Source organism: Cnephaeus nilssonii (assembly GCF_951640355.1).
Source record: "Cnephaeus nilssonii genome assembly, chromosome: 21".
Taxonomy (NCBI): Eukaryota; Metazoa; Chordata; class Mammalia; order Chiroptera; family Vespertilionidae; genus Cnephaeus; species Cnephaeus nilssonii.
The window spans coordinates 21,183,395-21,202,529 of record NC_137092.1 but is presented as its reverse complement, the minus strand read 5'-3'; the positions used below and the strand labels follow the sequence as shown (position 1 = coordinate 21,202,529).

Sequence of the window (19,135 nt, the reverse complement as noted above, 5' to 3'; positions counted from 1 at the left end):
AAGCCTTTAACAGACCCTTAAGGAATCCCGTCCATTCTTTATTTCTTCCTCTTCTTCTATCTGCCTTCTAGAAGCAGTCTTGGTACATCCATAGCCCTATTGATGAAGATGATATCTTCTGGTTCCATCTCCCACAGACAAAGAGCTTGAGACACACCCTCCCACCCCAAGCAAGCAGTGGCTGAACTAGAAATAGGCAATAACTGTTCGTCCTTAGTTCATCCATTACTCTGCGATCCTACCCTAGAAGACTTTAGGGAGTTGTGAAGAAAGAAATGCCTTAGGCTGCTTATCTACCTGGGATTTCAGGTCCTCACGAACTGAGAGATGGTTCAGGGATTAAATATAACGCTGGACTCCTCTGTATGTAATGACAACATGGAAGCTCTTGGGCAGAAAGACATGGTCATCCTCCCATTGTCTCCCAGTTCATTTCGTACCAACTGAGATGTACCACAGGTACAGAATGAGGTACTTAGTATTTATGTGGTGACTTCCGCTTGAATAAAATGGAGGTTGTCATGCCTACACATTGTGCTCAGGGCATGTGGAGAACAGATAGAGAGACATGGTTTTTCAAAAGATTTGCTGTGAAGCGATTCCCATACCACCTAGGGAAGGCACTAAGGGGAGAAGAGGCACTGCCCTGTGTGGCGTATGTCAAACCTGCTTTTCAGGCTGGGAAGGTGGTGATCAGACAGAAGGAGGAAACCCATGCCAAGTCTGCATCTTTCCCAGTGTCCTCAAAGGGCAATCCCAGACTTTAAGATGCAGAGTGTGGAAAATTCTCCTGATGGCCGCAGCAGTGTAGGCAGAAGTGCCCCATTCAGCCAGCATTTGCCCAGCATAAAGGCTGCAGTTCCCCTAAAGAGCAAAGACTTTCATTCTCCTGATAGTGTAGGACCCGTGTTAGTCCTCACTCCTGGGAAAAAGGAGAGGGGCAGCCAGATAATTACCTGGGAGAATTCTGCCTCACTCCATCTCATTCCAATCTTTATTCTCTCTCTCTCTCTCTCTCTCTCTCTCTCTCTCTCTCTCTCTCTCTCTCTCTCTCTTCTCTCTCTCTCTCTCTCTCTCTCACACACACACACACACACACACCTCACACCCAGTCAAGACAGGCATGCATTCACTTGTGTATATACTATTCAACCAGCCTCCCACACAGCAATATCCACCATCTAAGGACACCCACCTATCACCCATAAAGCAATAAAAAACCCAGGCAACCCAGGAAACTATACTCTTTTTTCCTCTTTTCCCTCTCATTTTCCCCCTAATAAAGGTCTTTAAAAATATATATTAAATCAGTTAAATTTTTTACTCATATGTTCATGTGGCTGGAGCAGATTGACAAGGAAAACAATCACAAAATAAATATTTTTGTTTTTGTTTTTAAAAAAGAACATTTCCCTAGACATTGTCTCTCTAACTGGACAGCTGTTTTCTTGGACAGATTGGGGGCTGTAGGAAGGGAGCTCTGGCTGAACCAGGGGCAGTCGGGGGGTGGGCGTGGAACAAGCCCGGCCCCAAAACTGGGGTAGCCTAGGAAGCCAGGGGACCAGGGGGAGGGAGGAAGGTGAAGTGGGAGCAAGGCCACCTGCCCACCCTGAGTGTCCTCAGTTGATGTCACTTCCCCTGTTTCTTAAAGGAGCCGCCTTGGGGAGCAGTCAGCGTCCAGGAGGGCTCAGAGGAGGCAGAGTACAAAAAGTAGGAGCCATTGTGGGAATCACGAAACACCGTTGTTTCAAGAAACCTGGTTAAAAAGAATACAAAAGTGACTCCACAGAGGGGGAGCTGGAGCTCCCACCCCTCCTGTTTGTCCCCTCTTGCTTCCTTGAATGATAAGAATCACTTTTAAGGATTTGTTTGTTTCATGGTTTGGCTGGTTCTTTTTCTTAATCTCTCCCTTGGCTCCTCTCTTTCAACTGCATTCATTTTGGAAAGCACCAACTTTACAGACAGGAGGCTGCTGAGTTGTAGCCTGCCCGAGGGAGCGCGTGCGTGCACACGTGTACACGCGCACACGTGCGGGGTGAGTTGTGTGCATGTGCAGTAACTGTTTCTTTCTCTCCTGTCTGTGTCAGTCCAATCCCCGAGGTCCCATCTGCTGGGTGCAGAGTCTCAAGGGAGCACCTTGTTGGCACCAAGGTGAGTGCCTGGATGTATGGATCCCCTCCCTGTCCAGCACTGAAGTGGCCCCCCTCCTCATTAGCTACAGAGTTTGCCTGTCTCATACTCCACAGCATTTGGCAGCTTGGAATTGAAAGCCCTCAGGGAGGACTGGATCCTGCCCACCTCATTGTTGGCCAGCTTGAGCCGGTGCCGGAGCAAGCAGGAGAAAAGGTCCAGCCGGACTTTGCCAGGTGGAGAAAGCTGGTTAACCCGATCCCTAAGCTCTATGAGCTGCAAGAGGGCAGAGTCCTGGGAGCCTTGAGTGTATGGGTAATCCAACTGGAGAATTAAGTCCCGGATAGCATCTGGGTCAAAGGGCAGGCTGTAACCAAAGACCTGCAAGGTGTTGATTTTCATGTAGCCCAAGTTCTTAGAGGGATCTGTCATCTCCAGGGGCTCATAGTAGATAGTCTCATTGGAGCTGTCATCCAGGGACTTGATTCTGCTCCGTAAGTAAACATGGACTGTCTCAAAGAAGGTCTTCCACCTGTTCCCCAAGGTGATTGTCCAGTTCTGGCACTGGGCAGCCGCGTCCACGTTAGTCCTTTCCCAGTCCGGGAAGTGGGCCTCATTCACGGGCATGAACCAGCTCTCAGAGTGGCTGCCTCCAAAGGGGTTGACGTAGATGGCCATGACGGGCTCCAGGGTGCTGTTCTTGGTGAGGCAGATCTGCAGGGACAGGGCCAGCATCACATGCACCAGCCCAGGCTTGTACTTGTTGCTCTTCAGGGTGAGCAGCATGCGCTTCCTCCAGGAGGGGTCAAACCAGCTGCCCAGGCGCATGTCGTTGCTGATGAAGATGGAGTGCACCTCAATGCGGCTGTCCCACTTCTGCAGCAGGTACTTCAGCTCCAGGTCCTGCAGGTCTGTCTCCAGTCCCAGAAAATTCTCAAGGGACTCAGCCACCTCTGGCCGGCAAAGCCCTTGGATCAGCACGTAGCCTGGGTTGCAGCCCCCACAGCGTGTACTGTTGTCCCGGGCACAGTGGGCACAGGAAGACCCTTCACCCAAGGCACATGGGATGGGGCCCTGGCAGGAAGATTGGTCATAGGGGCAGCTGCAGCTGTGGCTCTGCTCCAGGAAGGTGCCAGGGAAGGTGCTCTCTCCACAGTAGAGGAAGGACTGGATTCGGTTCCACCAGTAAGACAAGGACCTTTGGGAGAGGAGACAAAAATGAAGCAAGAGTCATAGGAAGCCACACACCGCCATCCTCCCTGAGGGTACCTGGACAGTGACCAGCAGATAGGAAAGGCGATCAAGAAATTAAAGGCCCACGTTCTCTAAAAGATGGAAACCCTACTGTGCCACTTTGGAAAGACTGACTAGGGCCTGGGACTCAGTCTCTGACAGATCTGCCCCAGAAATATTTGACATCAACCTTGAAGTGGAAGCCGCCAAGCTCATCCCTCCCAGGTACTGCCTCACTCCCTCACTCAAAAGCCTGCAGAAGCTCTGCCCCATCTTTTGTGTCAAATCTGGTTTCCAGCCTGCTAAAGACGATCTTCTCACAGCCAGCTCTCCACTTTCCAACATCCTGCCAACTTCCTCCCCTTCTTAGTCGCTGTCCTTTGTGTTCCCTCTGCTTCTCTCACTCTTCCACCAAGAATAGAAATTTTCTAACATGGCTCCTTTTAAATTGCAGCTCTGTGATAATGCCTCCCCAAAGAGGTCTTCCGTGACTTCCCTTTCAGAAGAACTGCCGGTCACTCTCTGTTTCATCACCCTGTTTCTGTGAACCCACAGCAGTGATCAGGATCGGAAATTATTGTGTTCTTTGGTGCTGAGTTGTTCACGGATGGCTTCCTTGCGGATGCCGTGAGAGTAGGGGCACTGTGTTATTCGCCAACATGTTCTTAGGAGCTAGGATTGTTCCTGGTGCATGGTAAATATTTGATAATTATTTGTTGAAAAAGAAATGAATTGGTCTTCAAAACCATCGCTGGCCTGCACTCCCCTCCTCTTCCTTCTCACCTGTGCCTCAGGTCGAGAGGCGCCTCTGGGTTGTTGCCAGGGCAGCTCCCTCTCCTGGAATGCCCGGCTCACATGCACCCGCCTTTCCATCTCCTCCCGAACAGCCTGGCCACTCCTCCTTCCCCATGGTGGCTTTTCTCTCTGGCCTTTGCTTCTACTAGACCATGTTTTTTATTTACACTCCATGAACATGAAATGAAGTGGCTTTAAGTGGCTGCCACATAGTTGCAACTTTTCAGTTTTTATGTTTCTGTATATTTTTTCAGTCTTCCCAAATATCCCCCATAGCTTAATCAAAGCACATGCAAAGTGGACTTAATAAAAACTTGTTGAACAAATGAGTCAATGAGCAGATGAATGAGTGAGTGCCTAACATGCAGCCCCACTCTGTTCCCGAGGACATGGGACCCCAGCTCTCTTTTCTCTTGTGACTCAGAGCAGTCACCTGTTCAAAATAATCCAATGTATGTAGTTCTCATCCCAAGCAGTTAGTGTATGAGCTTTGGAAGACTTATCCAAATGGAAATAAGTGAGAACAGGAGTATTATTAGGATGGCATTTGATTCTACTATCATTTATATAAAAGTCCAATTAGCCTCTCTTTTTTTCACTCACTCGCTTTAGGTACATCTCATAGTTGAGGATGACACATGAGTAGGTCAAGATAACAGGAACATCTAAAAGACCATGTGTGTAGCTCCCTATTCCTGGGTCTTCCATGTTGGGCAGAGGGTCCACTCTGGCCTTAGCTGCTGGGGAGGTGCCAAGCACTGGCTCTGGGGTCTGGGGTGCTCACCGTTCCTTGGGCAGACGGAAGCGAGGCTGCCGGTGGCAGCGTTTGCAGAGGTTGAAAAGCCGGCTGACGATCCGATGCATCTTCTTGAACAACACTTTCAAGCTGGCTCCCAACTGCTGGTAGCGGTGCTGGAGGCCGACATCCATGGCCCAGAACTGGGAGATGGCTGTGGAGTTCAGGAACCTGTCGTCAGGCAGCCTTTTCAGCAGGGCTTGGAATTCCTCTGTGGGCAAGGACACAGGCAAGGCTGAGGGGGGCCGTACACACCCCTGGAGGGGCAGGCAGGTGCTCCCTGGCCCTTCAGAGTCACTGCATACAGAAGGAGGCTTCGCAGCCACTCTCCCAGGCCCTTTATTTATGTATTTTTCAATAGCTTTATAGAGAAATAATTAATATACCATAAAATTTGGCTTCAGGATTCTTTCCCATCCTTCCTGTCCTTAATATGCTTCTCAATTTCAAGACAGATCTCTGTCATCCCCAAGGGGCCAATGACCTTGGGACACATCTCTTTTCCCCTTTCTACTTCCTTGTAAGTCATTCAGGCCAATCTTCAAAGACACCACAACACCCTTATGGAAAATGTGGCACTCTTAAGGGTGAACTGCACTTTTAAGCTGGCTCCCAGCTGCTGGTAGCAGTGCTGGAGGCCGGTGTCCATGGCCCAGAACTGACTGGCCAATGGGGACACAGAGAGGATAGAGCACCAGCTGAGAAATCTTACTGAAAGCCTTTCAGTCTCTGATATCAGCTACCCTCTCCCTATCCTTTTTTTTACTCTAGGATATACTTCCTTTTTTCGAGCTTCCAGTCTTGGTCAGATACCCATTCTTTCCTGTAGCTAATCCAGAAGCAATGTGCTTTCTGGTTCTCAGCTCCTACTGCCAGTCTGAGATGTTCTCTGGGCTTCCTGGTCACAACATGCTTTCTGAATTCATGCTCAGAGATCTGCCCACATCTGCTTTAATGGGACCTGCAGCCACCAGTCTCCTGATGGAGATCCAGAGAGTCCTCGTTTACTCAGCAGCAGCAATTCATGTCGGTGAAAGCTCAAAGTCTTTTGCTGCACACTTAAAAGTTACAGAACAAATATTCCCAGTATCCCATAGCAGCTGGGGTTGGAGGACTGGGGTGGGATGTACTTCTTAGCTGCTAAATGCCTTGCCTAGAACTCATAATGACAGGGGCCTCAGCTCATTCTGACTTCTCAAGCATCTGGTTCTGCATCCCCCGCAGAGAACTGGAGAATCACTCCTGTAGTGAAACTTATAACTATCATGTGCATTTTTCCGTTAAATAAAACATTTAAGTATACAAAAGGGTATGAAGAATAGCAGGATAAATTCCCATGTGCCCACTAGCTAGCATTTGGCCCTTTGCCATATTGGTTTCAGATTTTTTTTAAGGAAGTAAGACAAAGCAAATATACTTGAAGACCCCAAACTTCCCCACTTCTCCATCAAGATGTGGGCACTCTCTTGTATGTTTTCTCTATCATTATCACATAGATGCTGGAAGTCTGAGATTGGAGTTGCAGTATGGCCAGGTTCTAGTTAAAGCCCTCTTCAGGGCTGCAGATGGCTGACTTCTCACCGTGTCCTCACATGGTGAAAGGGTTAGAAATCTCTCTGGGTCTCCTTTATAAGGGCACTAATCCCATTCGTGACCTAATCACTCCTCAAAGTCCCACCTCCTAATACCATCACTGAGTGCATTAGATTTTCAACATATGAATTTTGGGGGTCACAGACTATAACACAGAACAAGGATGCAAAACCAAGTCTTACAGAATCTAGGTCTCCAGGTTACATTGATATTAGTTATACATAGCATATCTGGCTCTCCTAGAACTTTTCTATTCACTTGACTCATTCAGCAAACATTTATTGTGCACCTTACGTGCAGGCACTGTTCTAGGCACCGTGGAACCTATAGCATACAAACAGACAGAGCCTATGCCTCCCTTAAATTTCATTAGCTTACTAAGTCCTTCAAACACATCTCTTTGGTACTTAGTATGTCCATTTGCATGTAGAACAGAAAGAAATGATTTGAGACTCAGAGTGCTGATAGAACCTGCTTGAAGTGGCTGAGCCAGGATCTGCGTAGAGTTCCCATGATCTTGCCCCGCATCTTACAGCCACCTCCCATTGACAGGAAGGACACCTGGGACTGGTGATTGCTCACCTGACTCCTCAAACTGCCGGTTATGATTGGCCCAGGAGTCCTGGATCTGCAGCAGGCTGTCCTCCATGGCCTGGATGTCAGCATCAGGACAGTTGCACTCGGGGAAGGTGGGACTGCATTGGCACCAGCAGTCATTCTCCTTGCAGATGAGCTCGCCCTCAGAGCTGCATGTAATATAGCTCAGCGCTGCAGCCACGAAGCGCTCACGCAGGTACTCGGGCAGCAGCACCTGCAGGCCTAGGGAAAGGACATGCCAGGAAATCGCCAGGCAGAACCAGTGGGGCTCAGTTCCCCTCACCCCAGGCTGCAGGAGCCCCAGCTGGGGTTCTGCTGCCTTGTGCATCCTGGGCCCAATAACGGTCACCCCAGGGCCTGATCCTGCTGAGCTGGTTGGGAGAGAGGGTTGCCGCTGCCCCAGTGACAGATGGGGGAGGATCTGAAAATGCAAATGAGGATCATCAAAGCCCAAGGCTTAGTCGAACCCCTTATATCAGCCAAATTGAGAGCGTGCACATCATATGAACGGGCTTATTGGCTACCCATCAGCATTTCTAGGATGGAAACAGGAAGATGTTTCAGATAAAAGAAGAGCTTACAGCTCTCATGGGGGAGGAATCAAGCCTTGATGGGCTTTTTGCTTTGTCTCTGATAACCATCCTGTTTCTAGCTTCACTGAGATTAGCAGCAGGCATCCTAGGATGTTACTGAATGCTGATCCTCCTGGGCCTCCCACCCCAGCACCAATGACGGAGGAGGTTGCCCTGGTTAGGAGGCAGGAACAGGTATTGTGGGTGTATAGTGGCCAGGCACTACCCCAAGTATTTTCCATATACAATTGCAAATAACAGTTGTGGTCAAACTAAGCCTCTTAGAAGTGAGGAAATCCAAGCCCAGTGACTACGGTGACCGGCCCAATTCACAGTACTAATAAAGTCTGCTTGGTGTCAGACTCTGCCCAGGACTGGCTGCCCCATCTCAATGTAATTTCACTTTTGAGGAGATTTGAAAATAGGATGGTGGTAAATACCCAAGATCAGTCAGGCCTGGATACATGCAAATGGCTCTCAGCGATCTTCTAATTAGCATCTTCTGATCTAGGCTGTAACGCTTCAGTTTCCCCACCCATCAATGGTGAGTATTTGTTTACCAGTAAGTAGTGGAAGATACCCCTAGTTGGTTTCAAGCCACACACAGTGGCTGTTGAAAGCATATTAAGGGATGAATGAGGGACAGACATGCCTTGGGACACAGCCTGAGCTTGTTCAAGGTCAGACCTGCAGGAGACTCCCCCGCTAGGGACACTATGAGATCCTGTGTCCGGAGCGTGAGGGACATGGGGACTTCTGTATACAATGCACCCCCTTTTCTCAAATGTCTGCCAGCTGTTTATTTTCACACCCTTGACCTTGTCCTTGGCAGGAAATCAGAGAGCCCAAAGTATGTATCCCAGTCTCAGCAAATCATATTATGTTAGAATTGCAGCCACAGTGGATGTTTGGTGTTCTTGTCTGAGGCCTCCCTCCCATTCTGAACTGCTCCTGAATTTTCCTTTCTTGATGTTGTGCCTGCAGGGGCCTTAGAACCGCCCTCCCACACTCCCTGTCCATAGGCATGCTCTCAACACCCACCCCTCTGCAAGTCCATTCCTTTCACCTCCCCTATCACCTCCCTCTGCCTCACCATAACATTTCCCACTGCTATAAAATAAGTGCCCGGAGCAATGTCTGCATGAGTGATGGGCTATAAAATTAAATGGCATAAACTATTCCAAATGAACCACCAGACATTCTGAACTTCCGTTGTTGGTAATTTCCAGACACCAACCCAGTCCACCCAGGGACGTAGGAGAAGAGGGATGCTAACTGCCTTAGGTGCCTCTAAATAAAGGAGTCTTTTACTCCTCTTTATTATCTATTCCTTGATTCCTAAAGCATTTATGGGTTGCATCCGACTTAGGTTGCCTGGAATTTGTAATCATAGATCCTGGGTGAGGGCTATTGATTTTATAATACAGAGACAATAATATCTTAAGCAGAGTCCAATTCAGTTAGGCCTTAAGAAAAATGAACTTTTCCTACTACCAAACAGCTCTGTCTGACTCAGTTTGCATGCCTGGGGGACAGACAGCAGGAGTGAGGCCGCCCCATCTCCAGCCTCCTGACCTAGTGGAGTTTTCCTTTCCTCTGGCTTTCCAGTTTTCCTGCTTGCTGCTCTATCTTCAGTCCAGGATCCCATTCCTCTCACACTCTCCTCCTAGCTTTGATCTCCCATGGAAGATTGCCAACTAATAATAGAAAGCAGGGCACTACTTTCAGGGTAACCATTGGTCCAACAGTTTGTATAGTTCTTAATTGAGCTAGAGATGGTGGCTCCGTAACCATTCTGCAAAGGCCAGCTGTTTCCAGTGTGTTCTCAGGACAAAGCAGAGGGTTCTTTGGGCAACAAAGGAGATCACTGAACTAGGTCAAGGCATATAAAGATGGATGCATTGTTGCTGTAGGACGGTGACAGTATTTTTGGATTTTGGGTGTCAAGTGGCATTGGTCTTAGGTGTGGGGCAAATCATGTCAGAAGTTTTCTTAAATGAATGATGGAAAGTTGGAAAGTTGTTAACCACCAGTCCCAGAACTCTCGGTCATTCTTGTCTTAAAAGGGGTTGAGTAAATGGGTGGGGTCGCAGGACTTTTCCCTGCTCCCTGGGGATCCACGTGTTTTACCAGCTGTGAGGAGTGTGAACACCATCTCTGTGCAGCTTACCGAGTAACTGCACTCTGTTCTCCGGACTTTGCACCAGGACTGAGCTGACCGAGTCCAGATTGTCGTAGTTGCTGCAGCCCAGAGGGCCGGTCCTGGTCTCCGTGACCTAGAGCAGGAAGGGCAGAGCGTGGGTTCACATAACAAGGGGAGACTCTCCCTTTGCTCTTCTCTCTCCAGTCACCCATCTCAGGCTCTGTGTCCTGTCCTGACCAGCCAAAGGAATGGCATATGTTCCCCCACCCCCAGAGCATAACACCACTTTTCTTCCTTATCCTAAGATAGTGACTATCTGTGGGGCATGGCTGGAAGCAACAGTTCTACATAGGGGCAGTCCTTCAGAGGGAGCCAGAAAGAATTTGTGTCAGGGAAGAGAAAATTCAACGTAGGCAGAGGAAGCTGCACCTTTAAGCTGGACCCTCCCCTCCCTGGAGGTAGACAGGAGACCAGATGTGGATGCCGTCAGCCTTCTGGTGAGCCCAGATGCAGCCAATCACTGTGGTGCTGCCAGGCTTGACGGATCCCTAAGATGAAAAGCACTAGAGAAATATGAATTATGAGTATTATTATTAGTATTAAACATTTAAGTCCCACCTCGGCACTGAGAAGTCCTTAGAGAAAATCAGCCATGGGCTTACTGCATATTTTACTAAGTATATTAAATATACATAAAGTCTTATAGCCATGTAATATTCCAAAACATCAGAGTCATTTTAAAATATCATAAAGTTGGCCTATCAGTTTTTCCCTGATGTTTAAAGTATAAGATAAAAAATGAGGAGCTTTAAATGCACTGAAATAATTATGTAATAAGAACGATGGGGACCTGAGGCCCTTTCTTCTCAGGATCTTCGAAGGCTTTTCCCACAATCAATCAACCAATGAACTAGTATTTATTGAGCAGCCACCATTTCAATTCCATGCAGTTCATCAAATATTCATAGTGTGCCTTTCCCAAAGTTCTTCCACGAAGTCTGCTCTGATACCTCTCACCCCCTCTCCAAGCTCTGGGCACCTCTGCTCAGCAGCAGGCAGGCAGGCCACCCTATTCCATCCTTTGCTGCGAATATTTCATAATATCTGGGTCCTCCACACACGAAAGGCTCCACAAAGTAAGCTCATATTGTCAGCAGCTGTTAAACACAGTGCCTGGCACATACCAGGTATTCAGTAAATTAGAGAATTTATGAGTGATAGGTTTCAGGCTTTAAGGGGAGGAGGGGTGAGCACAAAGATATATGCATTATATACTATATTGTCCAAGAGATTACAATCAACTTCCCTCCTCCAAGTCCTCATCTATACCGGTAGTGGGGGCGGGGGGTAGGTACATATACAACTGACTGATACACATTCAAGTCTAGCAGAAGCAGTGTGTCATGGCTACTGAGGAAGGTATAGTTCTAAACAAAGAGAAAACAAGGGAAGAAGTAGCAGAGAAGACACCAACCGAGTTGGTCCTTGAAGCTAAGTAGAAAGTGGACATGAAGAGAAGGGAGGGAAAGGTACTCTGAGAAAAAGAAGGGGCAAGTGAGAGCTGGTATGATAATGACTTGAAATGCAGTGGTGTGAGAGACAGGAGAAATATTTGTAACTTAAAGTAGTCAAAGAAGGCTTCATGAAGGAGGTGAGCCAGATGCAGACATTGGTCTTGAAGGATGAGTAGGAGTGGGATGGAATGGAGATGGAATTGAGAGAGAAGGATATACTTGCAAAGACCAAGGGGCAATAATAGACACAGTACATGAATGGGACACAAGACCATGACAAGGGTAGAAACAACAGTTTTCCAAGTTCATCCTCTAATATCATTCTTTTTCACCTTCACAGCAACTCTGTGAGATGAATCTCACTGCTATCACTCTCCAAAGAAGGACCCCAAGGTTCCACACTGTTGAATAGCCCAATCAGGATTTTAACCCTTGAGTCCCCTGACTCCAGTTTGGTGCCCCTGTGTCTCCTGTGAGGGCATGTCAACAGACTGCAGAAAATAGAGTTAAATCCCTTTAGATTACATCAATCTTAAAAACAATTACTTTAAACAGCATATTTTAGTGATCTACCTTCTCCTCCGAATATGAACCTGAGGCAAAACAAATTGTATAGCCTTGAGATTGTAGGACCCTTATATTATAAATGAGGAAGCCAAGACCAGTGAGCTTAAATGACTTATTCAAGGTAACACAGCTAGTCACCTGCTGGGCTAGGATTCATCCAATTTAATCATTCATTCACTTATTTTTTTCATTTAACAAATATTCAAGGAGCAATCAGAACTCACAGTGTGTAAGCCCCAATCACTGCCACAAGGATGCACAGACAAGTGGAAACATGTTTCCATAATCCCCAAGTTCTGGCTGTTATACCTGGGCCTGTGTTCCCCAGTAGGTGGGCACTAAGGGCTGAGTTGAGTGAGTGAGTGAGTGAGTGAGTGAGTGAGTGAGTGAATGAGTGGTGAGTTGCCAGACTGAAGTGGAAGGCTGAGCATTGCCTTATATCAAGTGAAATCTTCTTTATCTATATGGTATGAAAATCTCTGTAAGAAGAGTCATGGCTAAGGACTAGCTCACCTGTTCTGGAGAAGCCTGCCCATAGTGGAATGGCTTGGGTTGAAGGGCTGGGTGGGATGGTGGGCGTGGTATTTGGAAGACCTGCTGGTTCCCAACACCAGGCAAGCTGGCACCACATGGTCACATAGTTCTGCACTGGATTTGCCATTCACCCACCGCTGAGCTGGTCCACTCACCAGCATCAAGTCTAGGCAGAGAGGAAACTACACACTTTATGTAGGAACAGGATGACTCCCAAGGAGGAAAACCTAGAACAGCCACCTTCCTGTCCTTAGTCCCACCAGGAAGCCTTCCTCCCTACCACCCATCCATCTGCCTTCCCACCGTCCTATTAGCATTCTGGGCTGCCTCGGATGGTCTTTCTGACATTTACTTTGCTATTACCAAAGGTAATTTCCACAGAGGACAATCAGCTAGGTAATTTATTGAGCAAGTGTGAGTAGCTTCACTTTATTAATTGTGGCACAAGGATAGGAATGAGGAAGTGACAATGACCATGATCCTCAAGCTTATTTCCTATTAGAGGGAATGATCTAGGCCTGATCTCCAAGAGGGAGGAAGGCTCACTATGATTTTACTAGATCCCAAAGTCACTGCTCTTCTCACTGCTATTCTGCTCTGAGTCACTTCTGTCCTCCCTAGACAAGTGAGGAGGAGAGAGGGCATTGGAGAGGGTGCTCTTGCAGACAGTGCCTGAGCATGGACTTGATAAGCAGTATGGTCCCACCCCCTCCCCCAGTGATGGAGTCCCAGAGTCTCTGCAGGGTTGGTCCAGAGAGCCCTGTGCCTCTATCTGTAGAAGAGGCAGGCAGCTCCAGCAGATTATACAGAGGTAATGGAAAGTGCAGTTCACTCAGGCGCACACGTTCAAAGAGTGTCTCAGATAAGCTTTCAGAAAGGGGAAATAATTGTGTGCTAATTGGTCTGTTGACAGAGACCAGCCTGCCATCAGACGCCCTGATGGATCTCAGGTTCATTAGCACATCCAGCTTTCCATATATACCAGACCAAGCGAACCCTCATTCTAACGGCCTACTCTCCTCCCCTTGCCCTTCACTTCCGGCTGCTCTTGTCCTACCTGATGGGACACCTGCTGAGCTGAGAGCGAGTAAAATGGGCTTCTAATTGTGAGCAGTGGGGCTGCTTGGGAGAGCAAGGCCGATGCCAACTGTGCCAAAAAGATCTGCAAACTGAATCGAAGGCTGCTGCCGTGAGCAATTTGAACAAAGCCCTCCTAGGATGCTTTGTGAGAACCACTTCCTTTTGCCATCTCAAGATCCTCCTGAACTTTGTGTGGGCTCTGGAGCATCTCAAGCTACTCGCCCCCCCTCCCCGTCCCCACCCCTCCGCCAAGTTCTTCCTCAGCCTTCCATTAAAATGAGAGTGAGTTGCAACTGAGGAACAGGCCCCCTCCCCTTCTTCATGCCTCTGATCCCGTCCCAACACTTACCAGCAGGATGGATATATAGCCAGCCCTTTATAGTTTATAAAGTGTTTTCATGTGAACTATATCATTTGGTGTCACTCCAGCTAAGAATCAGGGGCAACATTCACAATATTTGTGGCAGGAAGGACAGGGTATGCCAAAGTAGGGTTCTGGAAGCCTCCTGAGGTGCATTAGCCCTTTGGTTACTACGGGGGTGGGGGTGGGCATCTGGAGGGTGAGATGGTTAGGGTGTCACACGGGATTGTGGTGAAGATCGTTTATCAGCCAGGATGGAAGTGTTTTAATATTTTAGTAACTATGTAGCCATAGCAACTGAATATAAGCCTGGGTATAGGTAAGTCAAATCATTGGCAACTCCATGTTAGGGAGCTCAGTGACTCTTCAAGGTCATAGAGATAGGAAGCTTCTAAGCTGAAACCTAATCCCAAATCTTCTCACTTGAGTAAGTTTGTTTCTCACTAAAACATGCAGCCCACTGTCACCTGTCAAGCATTTGACTGCATGCCTCACTACGCCAGATATGTGAAGGGACCCAGAACTGTGTGCACTCCGCAGTCCCACCACTGTAAGCCATTTTGTCATGATGGGTGTGGGAGACAGAGATGTGTATGTAAACAGCTGTAGTATAACGTGCCAAGCCCAATAGTAGAGGTGTGTGCTGATCAGGGTCCACCTTGCTCTCAGAGGAACGTGTTGGATAATCAAAAGAGACCACCATCCTTGGAAGCCTGTTTTTGGAACATCTCCATTCACACATAAAATGTGAGATGATTATTCAGTTTCCACTGGGCTGACTGGCCTGAAGTTTTTCTGTTGAGGAGCACAATGGATTCTCCCATGGAATGTAATTCAGAGAACCATGAGAAAACAGATCATACAGTGTTTTTCTCCCATCTTCCCTCCTCCAAGTCCTCATCTTTACATAACTTAGTGATGTCTAGAGACCTATGTGACCTGTCCAAGGTTACTGCTAAACTAAGGAGCAAAGGGAGGTGTTGGCATCCTTTCCCCTGGCTCTGCTCACCTTAAAGGGTTAACCTGCCCATTTTTGTCCTGACATAAAAGTGTTCCACCAGAGACCATTACTCATCACCTAAAATGTGGCCAGCTCTGTACTCTTACTGGGAACCAAAGATGAGTAAGATCCAGTCCCTCCCACAAGGACCTTATAATCTCAGATGTTAGCTAGCAATTGTAGTTCAACTGATAAGCACCATAGAAGAGGCATGTGCTTGAAACACTGAAGAGGGGCATTTATCTACCTTTTGAGTCAGGAAAGGCCTCATAAAAGAGTTATCTTTTTGAGCTGATCAAAGAAGGGTGAGGAAGAGCCACTCAGGTGAACAGACAAGCTTTGTAAACAAACCAAACAGCAGATACCAGGGGAGGAGACATAGAACATGGTATATTTGAATAAAGACTGGTAATTAGATAGGATTGGTTTCACGGTATAAACGGTAAGTGAAGGGCTGGGGGGAAACAGGGGTCCAGAAGAATGTAAAAGGATGGTTTGGAGATGAAACTAAAAAGACAGTGGGGATAGCACTTCAATGGCCTTATAGTTTTGTTAAGAAGAAGAGGAATTATCCCTTTTCAACCTCCAGTTGTGCTATTGCTCGTGCTTTCTATAGATTTTCTTATTTGATCTTCACAGAAATCCTTCAAGGTAAAAATTATTCTAATTGTTCAACAATTTTAGGATGAGCAAACTGAGGTTCAGAGAAGTTTTGTAACTTGTTCAAAGCCTGGCAGACTCTTGGGCTCCAGCCCGTGTTTTTTCCATTGACTTATAATGCAACCCTGGCTGGGGTACAGTGGTTTGGGCTCTGTTCCATGAAGGAATTTAAGCAAGGGGATGATATTATTTGATGATTTTCATTCCTGTAAGCAGCATAGAGGGTGAATCAGGAAGAACAGCTGAGAATAAAGTCAGTAAGACTAGTTAAAAGGATAATGCAAAGAAGATCAGGTAAGAGTTGATGAGATCCTGAATGAATAGAATGGCAATGGACATGAACAGGAGGCAAAGGGCAAATGAATATGTGTAAGGGGGCAATTATGGATGATGAATGAAGGAAAATATGTCAGGAAAGAGGGAATGATGCTATGAAGGGGTTTTAAAAGTGAAAAGTTGGTCAAGTCAAAGGATAAGAAGGAACATTAATGGGATCTTTGAGTTGTTGATCCTGGTCTATTTTTAATTTCTGGATAAGACCAATTCTTCTCTAACTTGGACACAGCCTAGGACTAAAAAGGGAGAGAAGCTTCTATACAGTTCTATGTTCCTAGTAAAACCCACTCCATGCTACTGATAGTTTTCTTTCATCATTTTAAGCTGCCTGAGATATTAGCCTCCCAAATGTACCTGACATCCCTGCCAACTTCAGTCATCCTCCTCTCTCAGACTCAGTCCAGACACTGTCCATTCCTAATCTAACCCCTTCCATCGTGCCCTTAGAAATCATCAGTCCTCAGCAAGATCCCCTATAGCCTCAATCTCTTCTCAAGAGTCCTCCTCACCTTTTGCACTAGCCACAGTCCAGCAGATCCCGAATACACAACTGGGAAGTCTTCTCTAGTAGTGGCTGTCTGTTTTCCCATACCTCACTCTCCTGGATGTGGAAGTCAGATGAGTCTGCCGTTATGATATCCTGAACCTGCTTCTCTTTCCTCTCTAAATGACCTCTGGCTGCTTGGAAGCTAGGACCATCAGGACTCTGTCACCCACTACTCCCCCTTGTTGCAGTCTATTTTTCCTGTTACTCACTTTCACTCATTGAGGATTTTCATCATTAAGCTTGCTTACCACCATCATTCTTACCATCATCACATCTGTATCCTTCCTATTGACTTCAGCACCCATGACGATGACCCTTCTTTAATCCCCTGACCTCTCAGTTCCCTGGCCTCCTCACCTCACCTCCTCATTTTGTCTTCCAACCCCATCTTAGCTACCCACACCCATGGCCATACCCCAGAACCTGAATTTTTAGTATCTTCACTCCCTCTGTAACTTCAATATTAAGCATCACACATTTGTGCTTCCTCTAGTCTTTTTCCTCTAACAAGTCATCAAATTACCTAATGTCAACAATAATTTAAACATAAATGTAGAAGAACCCTACTTAGAGTTCCAAGTTTTTGACCTGACCACTTTTTCACTTCCTGTCACTTCTTAATGCTTTCACATCCCTTGGTCCCTCACTATACTCACTCCTTTTTATACTCAGCTCCCTTACATATTTTTTTTCATCTTGCACATGCACGCGTGCACACACACACACACACACACACACACACACACACACACACACCTTGGTTAAATCCAACTCTTCATCTATTTTATGCCTGGCTAAATATGAAGTGCTGAATGTAGCTGATAAAATGCAAAACTCTGCTGAAAGGTTTCATGTTATAATTATTACTATGAGTCTCAAATGGGCATCCAATGCTGCCCAACAACCCACTACATTTATCTCATCAACTGACATACCTAATTCCCACTCTCTGAAAAGACCATTTCATGCATTTTTTTTCTCAACAATTCCTTTTCCTTTTAGCCAAGAACTTTGTTTCTTGTTTCATGGAGGAAATGAAATCAATCAGGCCAGAACTGCTGCATCCCTCCCTACCGCCCCCCTTCTGCCATCCCACTGCATTTGTCCTTGAGTACTCTGTATTGCCCACAAAGGATGGAGTGAGTGTTCATGCTCCTATGTGAGACCTACCCATCCATCCATGCATGGAATATCAACTTCTCTCATCTACTCAATCGCTTTTGCAATCATCTCCTATCTCTTTTTCCATCATCACTTTCTCCCTATCTACTGACTCATTTCAATCAACATACCAACATTCCAGAATATCTCTCATCTGAAAAACAAAAACACAACCTCCCTTGATCCCATATCACTCTCCACCTAGCGTCCATTTTTCTGTTTGCCTTTATAGCAATTCTGAATCTCACTGCTCAACAGCATTTAGCACAGTTGCCTGCTGCTTCTGTGACACGCTTTCTTCCTATGGCTTTATGATCTGACTGGTTCTTTCTGCTTTGTCTCACCCTCCTTTGTCAGATCCTCTGCCTCTTTCCCATTTCTGAATATTGATGTGCTTCAGAGATCAGCCTCAGGGTCACTTTATCAGTTACATTCACTCCTGGAGTGATCGCATCTCATTCTTTCCCCTAGGTTTAAATACCTAGGTTTAAATATATGCATGTGTATATATTTGTATGCCACATTTATATATTCAATCATGACCTTTCTCTTGAAATCCTGGTGTTCATATCCAACTGCCTGTTAGATATCTCTACTTGGATGTCTAATAGAAATGTCAAGTTCAATCTGTTAAAAACCAAACTCTTGATTCACTCCTTTCAGATCTGCACCTCCCCCAGGGTGATCCTTTTTTAGCAAATGGAATCGCTGTTCATCCAGTTGCTCAGGCCAAAAATCTTGCTGTTAATCTGGATTTCTTTCTTCTAATTCATGAGTAGTCCTATAGGCTCTATCTTCAAAACACATTCTAAATCTTCCAACTTCTCACTGCTTATTTATAGCCAGCTATGTCCAAGCAAGCTACCATGATTTCTCACCTCCACCATTGCAACAGTCACTAATCAGTAATGCTCATGATCTTGTGCCTACAACCACTTGTGCCATCTCCCACTTCACCCCTCTTTGACTCCACCTCATATGGTATTCCACCAAGAACACTCCCATTTTAGGGCAATTGCATTTGCTCTTCCCTCCATCTAGAATGCTCTCTCTCAAGATGCCCATGTGGCTTACTCCATCACCTCATTCAAATGCCTGCTTAAATAACATTCCCTAAAGCACCAGGTCTCCATTATCCTTATCCTCTTTTCCCTGGTTTCATTTGTTCATATCAATAATCCCACTTGACATGGCATATTTATTTATGTCTCTACTACTAGAATTTGTGCTTCATGAGATCATGGACTTAATATGTTTTGTTCACTCTTGGATTCTCAGTATCCAGAAGAGTGACTGACACATAGTAGGTGTTCAAAATATTTATTGATTAATAAATTAAAAAACGGGACTTCTTATGAATTTTGGGTAGGATAAAGGCAGGATATAAGATGAGATTGACCCTTATTTGCCGCCCTAATTTTATATTTTGAATTTTAAAAACCCAGTATTCTCAAGTATTCTCACTAATCTTCTCTTCTCTAAAACAAAATGAACTTTCCTAGAACTCTGCTAGATG

General features: G+C 46.3%; 1 protein-coding gene across 1 annotated transcript in view; it reads right to left on the bottom strand.

The window, feature by feature from the left end:
• Positions 1 to 2,211: 2,211 nt before the first annotated feature.
• The window catches only part of BRINP2 (BMP/retinoic acid inducible neural specific 2), a gene marked incomplete at both ends in the record, with an annotated part of 42,621 nt that continues 25,697 nt past the window's right edge, over positions 2,212 to 19,135 (bottom strand). Inside the window, 4 exons of the mRNA XM_079760321.1 lie at positions 2,212 to 3,328; positions 4,943 to 5,165; positions 7,130 to 7,366; positions 9,887 to 9,992. Of these exons, the coding sequence (XP_079616447.1) occupies positions 2,212 to 3,328; positions 4,943 to 5,165; positions 7,130 to 7,366; positions 9,887 to 9,992 (1,683 nt within the window). The remainder of the gene's footprint in view (positions 3,329 to 4,942; positions 5,166 to 7,129; positions 7,367 to 9,886; positions 9,993 to 19,135) is intronic.